The sequence below is a fragment of the Pteropus alecto genome, unplaced genomic scaffold (assembly GCF_000325575.1).
Source record: "Pteropus alecto unplaced genomic scaffold, ASM32557v1 scaffold191, whole genome shotgun sequence".
Classification (NCBI taxonomy): Eukaryota; Metazoa; Chordata; class Mammalia; order Chiroptera; family Pteropodidae; genus Pteropus; species Pteropus alecto.
In genome coordinates, this window is record NW_006434181.1 from 1,151,209 (window position 1) to 1,162,003 (window position 10,795).

The 10,795-nt window shown below is 43.6% G+C and overlaps 1 protein-coding gene across 2 annotated transcripts in view; it reads right to left on the reverse strand.

The window, feature by feature from the left end:
- Nucleotides 1-326: 326 nt before the first annotated feature.
- Nucleotides 327-10,795, reverse strand: part of COPG1 (coatomer protein complex subunit gamma 1) — a 23,780-nt gene continuing 13,311 nt past the window's right edge. The window contains exons 16-24 of one of the 2 annotated variants that reach the window (XM_006909042.3): nucleotides 9,875-9,978; nucleotides 9,277-9,402; nucleotides 8,942-9,010; nucleotides 5,870-6,012; nucleotides 5,354-5,525; nucleotides 4,538-4,635; nucleotides 2,870-3,008; nucleotides 2,563-2,661; nucleotides 327-815 (exon numbers count right to left, since the gene is read on the reverse strand). In XM_006909042.3, the coding sequence (XP_006909104.1) occupies nucleotides 685-815; nucleotides 2,563-2,661; nucleotides 2,870-3,008; nucleotides 4,538-4,635; nucleotides 5,354-5,525; nucleotides 5,870-6,012; nucleotides 8,942-9,010; nucleotides 9,277-9,402; nucleotides 9,875-9,978 (1,081 nt within the window). In that variant the 3' untranslated portion in view covers nucleotides 327-684. The remainder of the gene's footprint in view (nucleotides 816-2,562; nucleotides 2,662-2,869; nucleotides 3,009-4,537; nucleotides 4,636-5,353; nucleotides 5,526-5,869; nucleotides 6,013-8,941; nucleotides 9,011-9,276; nucleotides 9,403-9,874; nucleotides 9,979-10,795) is intronic. The other variant, XM_025044788.1, reaches the window with a different exon arrangement.

Here is a 10,795-nt window from a genome sequence, read left to right on the forward strand (position 1 = left end):
TGGAAGCAGGCAAACCACAGAGCATACTCCATCTCAGATCTGATGCTAGGGAACACCAAACCCTCTGGAACCTCCATCTATCTCCTAGAAAAGGAGGGTGGTTGTGAAAATGCAAGAATAAGTGCATGAACTCTGTCAGAGGCTGCATTCCCTCAGCAAACCTGCACTGCTCCTGTTCCTGGGTGTGGGGCTGACAGATGAGGACTTGCCTCATGGTAAGTCCCGCAGCCAAAGGGCTATGGACGCAAAGGGGATAGAGTAGGTGTTTTCTTAGTGGTGGTGAGAAGGTGGAGCCCCTATGCATGAGTCTGCAGAAGTACCAGTCATTCAATAAATACATGCTGATTTTTTTAATAGGGATAAGCTGGTTTCTTTGGGGATAAACTCAAGAAATCCGAGCATTTTATTTATTTGCAATGTCCCTCCCTGGCAGGCAGGGGAGCAAGTTCTAGGATAAACTAAAATCATCCCCTATTAATAAAAAGAAAAAAAAAAAAAGTTACTCCCTAACAGTCCTGGGGCCAAAGTTAAATTAAAAAAAAAAAAAAAAATCCCCAATGATTCCTAATTGTTTTTGTATATAGAGGCTTGGGAAGGAGTTTCCACTGGATACGTGACGAAGGTGAAACTTCTGCATAGTGCTGGGGGCAGAGGGGAAAAGTAGGGTTTATGCAGCCTGGCCTCTTAGCCCACAGATGCCAAAATGATGTCTACTGGCAGCTCCTCTGAACTTCTGGCTGTCACCTGCATTGTAACTGTGTCCAAAAGCAGCAGCCGGGAGCGCACCAGGATGTCATGACCACCCCGGAACACACCTAGAAGGGAAGAGAAAAGTATAGGTGTGTAAGGCAGAAGCTACGCTGAGGGTATCATTCACAGCAACTGATCAAGGCAGATCTGGGGTAGTGAAATGGGAGTGAGTCTGGGACCAGGAGACCTGGGCTGAAATCCCTGAGTGAGGCCTTGCACAAGTCACTCTACCTCTCTGAGCTGTAGAATCTTCAGCTATAAAGTGGAGGAGATAATAATACTGACCACATTTTAAGTTTCTGCCAAGATAAAATGAATTAATGGACATATTAGTCTGTACCAGGTGTCACAGAGGCTCTCATACATGTTGGTTGAATCTAAGAGCACAGATAAAGGGACAGCCCCATCATGACAAAACTAAAGAGCAGGTGTCTGCAAGACCCAGGGGACTGGGTTGCTTCAGTGTGGCCAAAACATGGGCTTTGGGGCTGTCAGCTGTGAGCAGAGCACTGAAGCAGAGCAACCTCCCCACCCTGTTAATACTCAGGAAAAAAACACCACCCATTTCCTTTTATTTATTGTTTTAGGTGTGATAATTGTATTGCCCCTTTCCCTTTTAACAAAGGGTCATTATCTCTTAGAGAAAAGCACTGATACAGAAAGATTTACATACAAAATGCTATATTTATAGTTTGCTTTAAAATAATCTGGGGGCAGGAGCTATAAATGCTGTAGTTGTTGAAGCTGGAAGATTAGCACTTGGGGGTTCATTATACTATTCAATTTTTGTGTACGTTTAAAGATTTCCATGATGAATGCTTAAAATCCCATTCCTATTAGAAAATTAGACAATGAATATGAAAACAATTCACACAATAGAAAAGACAAATGGCACTTCACATTTCAGAAGATTCTTAACATCATTCAATATACAAGAAATGCAAAACAAAACTACACTAAGATACCATTTTCCACCCAGACTGGCAAAAATCATAAAGTTTGATAACACACCACGTTGTCCAGAGTGTGGGAAGATAGGCATACAATTCCTATGAAAGGCAACTGGAAGGCAAATATTTATCAAAATGAGAAATGCACTTTGACCTCAGCACACACAAGCAAAATAATGTGTGTGTGTGTACATGAATACATGTATGTGTGATTATTTACTATAGCACTGTTTGTAATAGCAAAAGACTGGAACAATCTAAATGTTCATCAATACAGGGTGGTTCTATAAAATATGGTACATCCACACAATGGAATATGAGGCAGCTATAAAAAAGAATAGGGATTCAGTTTGGGATGATAAAAAGTTCTGGAGATGGATAGTGGCGATAATTACACAATAATGTGAGTGTACTTAATATCACTGAACTGTACACCTAAAAATGGTTAAAATGGTAAATTCTGTGATGTGTTTTACCACAATTTAAAAAAAAATGAGGAGACTCTATGTATTGATAGGAAAGATCTCTAAGATGCACTACTGTCAGTGAAAAGCAAAAGCATTTGTACGTAAACATTTGAATTAAAAAAGGGAAATATTAGCTTTTATATTCATAACATCACTGGAAGGACATACTGGCATTGTTTGTAATAGTAGCAATGGTTGCCTGTTGGAAAGGAACTGGATGACTGGCAGCAAGGGTTGGGAAATAGATATTTCACTGCAAGTCTTTTTTTTTCTTTGTGAATCTTCAACACTATGAATTTAGAATCTTTCATTCCTAGCGGGAGCCCTTAGCCCAGGCTGCAGCGGTATCCAGGCTGCAGCTACCCAGGCCCTTCCTACCCAGAAATGCTGCTTACCAGCCAGGAGCAACATGTGGGTGTTCTTATTATCTGGTACTTTGTCTGACCTCTCACAAGGGTGCATTCCCAGGAATTTCACAATATTTCCCACAGCCTCTGTAGGGAGAAATTCCAATATCATTAAGTCATATATGTTGTCTCCCCTTTGTGCCACCAAAACTCCCCCATTCCCTAACCCTGCTCTGAGGGGCTTTTAATGAAGTAGCATCTGAAGTATGTGCTGGAGACATGGCCCTGGGTCCCTGCGGGGGAAGGGGTGGGGAGGAAAGATGAGGAGTACTTTAACAGCAGCCAAGGATTTTACCTTCAAGTGTCTTGATGGTAGACAAGGTGAATGTCTCCTCCTTCTCAAACTCTTCCCCTACCTCATCCCAGGCTGCTTCAAAGTTCAGCTTCATGACCTTTTGGATGTGATCAGCTATAGTGACTTCCAGATCTTCCAGCTGGAGAGATGGATGTAGAAGTTAGGCACATATCTCCAGGAGACAGAGTCCTAGCTCTGCACACCTCTGGGCCTCTGCTCTGAACTCACTGCTCACTCCTGTTGCAACACATTAAGCAGGTAATTCTAGGTACTGAGCACTGTGCTAGGCTCTGGGAACACGTAGCAACTTGACCAGGTATCTGTCCTCAAAGTGCTCACAGACAAGCAGTCACTTCAATGGAAAACACCCTGACTCAAGTACTTACCTTGGAGTTTCAGCTGCAAGATCACATCCTTCCTAAAAGCCTCACTAGAGTCAGTGCCTCAAGGATCCAGGGACTGTACAGGAATACTCACAGAAGTCTGACTCAGCATGTCTTCCTGCTTACCTCAGCTGTGTCCTCTAGGCCTGACATATATTTGATCCACACCTCAATCTTAGCTGTGTCCTCACTAAATATGACACACAATTTCCCCCCTCCCCAACCTTGGACCTGAGTGTACATAAGGATTCCCCATTCATTTACCCAGCAGATCTTCATTGAGCCCCTACTCTTGCACATGTTTAAGGTGTGCATAAGTAGGACTCAGCTCCTATAATAAAAATAATGCCTCAGACCCAGCTCTCCCAAGGAGCTCACTTGGTCCCAGGGCAGTTTTTGCCCATAGAGTCACTATTGGCTCAGAGAAGGCCCCTTCTTAACAATGGTTCTAGGATGACACAATAGTGATATCAGTTGTATTCCACAGTGACTGGCCCTCTAGTCATAGCAGCTCTAATAATCTCTGTCTCCAAACTGAGCATCATGGTCTATACTCAGGTGGCACTGAACCACTGCCCCATGATCAAATCCCAGAATGACTCCATCCAAGCTCAGAAAGGTAGAATTGGAAGGGCTATTTTAGTGCATGAAAGGACTGTCTAGCAGATGCAAACTCATCTAATTTCTCTAAAAAGCAATCTGACAATATGAATTGAAGTCTTAAAATCATGCTTACCCTTTGACCCAATTATTCTACTTCTAGAAATCTATCCTAAGGAAATAATCTGAAATGCACATAAAAATTTGTACTGAAAGGGATGTTTAATGCAGCATTTATAAATAGTGAAAATGTGGAATCCCAAATGCCCAACATTAAAGGAATCAAGTGAGTTACGATACAGCTATATAACAGAGTATTTTAAAGTCATTAAAAATTGTGTTTATGAAGTACTTGTAATGACACAGGAAAATATGCTATGGTTTTAAGTGAAAACAGTAAGATCTATAATGTACAGAATGACTTCAATTATATAACTCTCCCTCCACCCCAAAATAACACCAAAGGACTGTGGGTAATGTTTTTCTGTTTATATTTTGTTTTTTGTATTTCTCAAGTTTCCTTTTCATACATAAGCACGCCACTTTTTGCAAGTTAAAAAAGTTTCAAAGAGAGCTGTAAAGCTAAAAACACGAAGAAAATGCTTCAAGTCTGGTTGTCAGCTCCTGGAGAGAGTTGCTCTTAGCTGCAGGCACAAAACTGAGACTCCTGACACTAACTTCTTACCACATATTCATCCTCATAGCCTTCATCATCAGTTTCCCCCGTGGTGGGGTCACAGTCCTTGACAGTGAACTTCATTATGCAGCTGAATGTGCAGGACACTGTGGAGTAGAAAGGCTCTCTGGTTAGGATGTCCCCAGCCACTACAGGGATGAGATCTTCCACAGGGCAGGTGGCCACTACTGGCTCTCTAGGCTTCTGTCATGTTATCAGTACCAGCAACACATCATCTAACCCCACAAATCTGGACAGAAGGCCCCACCTTGTAGAAGGACAGGAGAGTCAGGTCATGGTTTCAAAGAGTCCCCTTGTTGGGGAAGGAAGAAGAGGAAAGCAGAAATGACACAGGATGGCTACATCCACATATCACAGGCCCACTGTCTGAGGCCTGGAAAAAGAAGCTGGTGGTTTCCTTGGGAGGAACGGATTTGGGATGTTTCAGGATTTGTCCCTGTCTTTGTGCCTATCTTTGTACTCTTTCATGGTATAATGAAAGGGTACTGGTTTGAGAACAAGATAGACCTGGGTTCTGCCTCTTATCAGCCATTTGAACTTAGACAAGTCATTTAACTCGAGTCTCAGTTTCCTCATCTATGAATAGGGAGGGCAGTACTTATCCCCTTGGTCTTCCATGAGGAGGAAATGAAATCATGTATGAAAAGTACCCACCACTTAGCCATTCTTCTTCTTCTCAGGACTGAAATCAAGGAGTTGAAGCTCTAATAGAAGAGCTTGGTACACAAGCTGCTTATCCCCCTACCCCCATCCTGATCCTGAGGGCTTCCATAAGGCCAGGCTGGTATCTGGAAAGGTGCTCACCAGCTGTGGGGTCTTCCTTAGGCAGTGCCACCAGCGTGTAGCAGGTCCCAGGCTGGTTGTAGGGTAGGCTCTGGGCAGGCACATAACAGAGCACCTCATAGGCCTCAGTGGGGTCCATCTGCACCGTGACATGTTCCAAGGTCTGGTCGTTGAGAGTGTTTGTGCAGTCAAACTGGACCAGGGAGGAAAGGGGTTAGTTAAATAGACACTGCACTAGGTCCAAGCCCTGTTGCAGTGGAAGAGCCAGGAGGTTCTACCTCTCACTTGGCTATGGGCCAAGCTGCCTCCCATCCCAGTCACCCTACCCAGGCTCCATGCTGACACTGAGGAGCCAGAAAGGTCCTGGGTCAAGGATACAAGAGACATACCAACTGATGACAGACCCCGTCAATGAGTTGGGCTCCCAATCAACTCGGTGTATGGGGAAGGTATCCTAGACCCTATAGGACCCATGAGACCTGGGACCACTCCCTGGTCCGAGGAGGCCTTAGCAGGGCCTCAGCTCTCCCTGCTCACCTGAAACACCATGTGGTCAGTGAAGGTGTGTTTGGTACAGTGGATGACATACTCTGTCTCTGACTCAGTGAGGGCCACGGGCTCAGGCGAGGACTTGAAGAGGGGCCCCAGCCCATGGAACTCTGGCACCGCTGCCAGCTGCTCTGAAAACCACAGGCCACACATTTACTCAACTTCTCAATTCCCAGACCAATTTGTGATGGTTTCTAATAAATGCTCTGCCTAATTTTTAAGGTCTTTCACCTTCTAGGGGTAGATAAGTATACACAACTGAATACTATTTCCTAAATATATTGATGCATTTTCTCACCTTCCTAACTTTGCTCAAGTTGTACCACCCACCAGGAATACTCTCCTCCCTTCTGGCCCAGAAAAGACCTCAGAAGCAACGAACTGACTGGGAGACCCCAATGTCCTAGGCATAATCCATTTGGAGACTCCCTCAACCTTAGAAACTCAGCAAGGATTCTTAAAAGAAGATGGGGAGTAGGAAAAGGTTAAGAGAATGAGATAAATGCTGTTATAGCTGCAGAAACAGATAAAAGAAAAACTGCTCCTATACATTTGTCAGTTAAGACAAATGGCCAATAATCAGGTATTTCATTGTACAGCTGAAACTAATATATTGTATGTCAACTGTAATTTAAAAATGAAACAAAAAGAGATGTTTCAGATTCAGAGTATTGCAGAAGGGCATCTGGTAAGGCCTAGCCCTACACTCCACAGCCAGGTTCCAGCAGTGGGCTGGGTCCTCTGGCTCAAAGCCCATGGACCCCCACCCTGGCCTGTCCAGGTGAATGAGGCATCTGGCAGCTGTCTGCACATGACATCCGCCTATGAAGGCTAAAGCTGCTGCTTTCTTCTCTAGTCTATGGCAGGGGCAGGATTCCCCAAACTATGATAATGAATCTCTTGTGTCAGAATTACCTGGGAGTGGGCCTTGTTAAAAACTCTAATTCCTGGACCCATTCCAAATCTGCTCTATCAGAATCTCTGGGTTTGGGACCCAGGAATCTGGATTTCTAAGAAATTTCCTCAGATGACTCTGATATCTACTGATATTGAAGACCACTGTTTTAAGATTTTCAACTTGTCTTCCCAATTAAATGAACCCTGTAAGGACAGGACTTATATCCTGAGGCCAGGGATCCGATATTTTGCCCTGTACTTAGAAGGTATTCAATTCATGTTTCTGGGACAGAGACAGAAAGTAGCATTATTGTTATTATTTTGCTCCTCCCAACTCCCCACAAAAAGAGCCTACGTGATTGCTTCAGCCCTCTGCAGCCTGAAGGACCATATCTAACAATGTGCAGGCAAGAGGACTCAGCCCACTGCTAGAACCTGGCTGTGTGGTGTAGGGCTAGGCCTTACCAGATTGGGCATCTGGTAAGAGCCAACTTAGCTATTAGGAGGAATTTTTAGGCCACCATGATCATGAGAAACCAGAGTGCTTTTCTATGAGAATTCATTTCATTGGGCTTCAAGTTTACAGACCTGACACTTACTACCTAGGGGATTCTGCTAGTAGTTCTCAGTTAATGCCTCTGAGTTTCAGAGTCTTCATCAATAAAATCAATACAATAATCTTGCTCACAGGGTTGTTGTGAAGATAAATGAGGCAATAAATGTCTAGATCTAGCAAAGTCCTGGAACTTAACATGTGGTCAATAAATGTTAAGCTTTAGAAGATTGTTTAAAAATGGAATTGATACCTTCAAAGGGGCTTAGAAGGAGTCTTCCTTGGAAGGTATGGCAGAATGACTACCCCTACCCTCAAGATGTTAAGGCACTAATTCCCAGAACCTGTGAATATGTTATGTCGCATGGTAAAAGGGACTTTGTAGATATAATTAAGTTGGATCTTGGTGTGAGGAAATTATCTTGGATTACCTGGGTGAGCCCAATGGGGGTCTTTATGAGAGGGAGGGTGAGGGGTCAGAGTCAGAGAGATTTGAAGCTATGCTGCTGACTTTGAAGATGGAGGAAGGGGTCACTATGCAAAGAATGTAGGCGGCCTTCAGAAACTAGAAAAGGCAAGGAAATGATTTTCCCCTAGAACAGTGACTCAGCACTCTCAACACAGTGACACCCATTTTGGACTTCTGATCTTAGAATTATAAGACAATAAACTTGTGTTATGTCAAGCCACTGATTTTGTGGTGATTTGTAATAGCAGCAAGACAGAACTAATACAAAAGGAAGTTTCGGGTTAAGTTTAAGTTTAAGGTTAAGTTTTGGTGATCCCAGTTGGCTCAGGATCCTAGTTTTCTTGAATCTGAAAGATAATATATTGGCAGGAGACAAGATTCTGGAATGGAATAGGAGGGATTTAATTCAATTCGACAATAACTGGGCCTGTTTAGAGGAAGGAAGGCACTGTGCTAAGTGCTGTGACAGAGAAAATAAAAGACAAAAATATGTAAAGAATCACACAGAACTATTTAAGAGAAGACAGAAGAGCTAGAGTAGAAGTGATCTGATGAAAGAGCTTAGATCAGGGAGGGCTTCACAAAGGAAGAGAGGTATGTGCTAGTCCTTGAAGGGAGGAATTCAATGGATAAAATGGTCTGGCAATTAGATACACAGCCTTGCCCCTTAAAAATGCAAGACCAGAGGAATGGATGGATACTTAAACAAAGCATTACAATGTGGACTGAACACATCTGGGACTCAAGAAAAAGTACCAATGTCTTTGGACCCCAACTGTGCTGAATTGGAAATCCTGAACTGACCTGGGCTCCATGGTTTTGAGCCTTCAGAACCAAAGCTGAGAGGCAGCTATGAGCCAGTTTATTCTGGATCAATTCCAGCCCCTCCACTTTCTTGCTCTGCAACCTTAGACAAATCATTTACTCTCTCTGAACTTCCTATTCCTCAGATTCCAAATGGAACTAATATCCTCCACATGAGGGTCAAATGTACTGTCTTTGGTTCTCTCAGGGCCCAGCACTCAGGACAGACCCAATAAACAACAGTTCTTACTCTGAATTCCCTTGAGGTGAGCAACTACTCCAAAGCTGAGGAGACTGAGCCCTGTTCCTGAAAGCCCCACTGAGCACTGCTACTTACCCTGGAAGATCTCCTGCCGTGTAGTTGCCACTTTCTCAGGCTGCTTGGTTGCTGGGATGGGAGTACTTTCTGCAGGAGCAAATATACATGGTGACCAATAACTCCAGTAATGGGGCAGCATGATGCTGTCACTTAGGGATTATAATTTCCTGAGAGTGTGAAGTACAGAACATGTGAGAAAGCAAGCAAGTGTTGGTGCATGTGTCTCTATTTCCTGAGGCAGAGACAAAAAGGATTGATTATTCTCTCCTCCCAGCACAACCCCATCCATCCTGGTTGTTTAGCAGCTTTGCAGCCAATACAGGGCCTCTGAAAGGAGTACAGGTGTTACTTACCTGTTCTTTGCTCTGCCATGGGTGTGGTGGCCAGGGGCACAGACTTGAGATCAAAAGGTTTCTCTGATGGTTCTAGAGTGTACTGCTGTAGAGCCCTCTCCAAACCAGGGATGGACACAGTCAGACCTAGAGGCCAGTGGGAGAGAGGCTATTTTGCTTGGAACGCATGACAGAATGAGCACCAGGAATCCCCCATGGAAAACTGAGGCCCTGGGATCTAAGTTGTATGACTATGAGAAAGTCACTTAACCTCTGAGCCTCCACTTCCTTATCCATACCCTCCTTCACAGGACTGGTGTGCAGAGTAAAGATCCATACAGGAGTGACTGACAAAGGGCAAAGCACTATGCAAATAGAGGCTTTTATTAATGAATAGTGTTTCAATTCACTGGGCTGTTTCCACCCACATTGCTGTGAACTGCAAGACCTAAGGTCTCCTAAGGTCACAAGGATGCCATGAAGTTGCCATGAAAGTCTAGCCAAGAGCATCTTGCCTCAAATTACCCCTGCTCAGGGAGGGTGTGTCTGCTCTGGAGTGATGAAAAGGGTCACAGTTCTGATAGGGGTCTGGGTCAAAGACAGACAGGGAAAGACTCACCATTTAGAATATAGCCTGCATTGAGAGCCTTCTGCTTCTGCTCCAGGACATTAAGATAAAAGGTGGCTCGGTCTCTGACTTCATTGTCATCATCCATCACACACCTGCAGTCGGAACACAAGGTACTCTTGACTAGGGCCCCACAGGGGTGACAGGAGGAATCCCGAAGGGCTTCATCAGAGGGTGGTAAGAAAAAGCAGGTCTCCTAGAGCTGAGAGCTCAGTCCCCAGATGTGGTATTAAGCCATCAAACCCACAGAGGGGTCCATAAAACTCTAATTAACTAAGAGGTAACTATATTTATATTCCCTGGATCTTCTCACTAAAGCCCACCCAGTGAGAGAAGCAATCTCCTGTATCCGACAGCACGTCAAAAAAGAATTTAATCTGACCCAGCAATTCCATTCCTAGTTATATCCTCAAGAGAACTGAAAACATATATCCACACAAAAATCTGTATAGGAATGTTCATAGTAGCATTATTTATAAGAGCCAAAAAGTAGAAACAACCCAAATGTCCATGAACTGATGGATGGATAAAATATGGTCTATAGCCATACAATGAAATATTTGGCAATTAAAAGGAATGAAGTACTGGTACATGTTGCAATATGGATGAACCCTGAAAATATTTTGAGGAAGCCAGACACACAAAAGGCCATAAGATTGTATGATGGCATTTATATGAAATATCCAGAACAGGTAAATCTGTAGAGATAGAAAGTAGATTAGTAGTTGTCTAGGACTGGTTTAGGGGAATAGAGAATTATTTATTACTAATGGATACAGGGGTATCCATTTTTGGGGTGATAAAAATCTTTTAAACTTAGATTGTGGTAATGGCTATGCAACTCTGTAAATGTAACGGTCACATCTGGGTGAAGAAATTTTTGTTAATCACTTTTTCATGCTCTTCTATGCC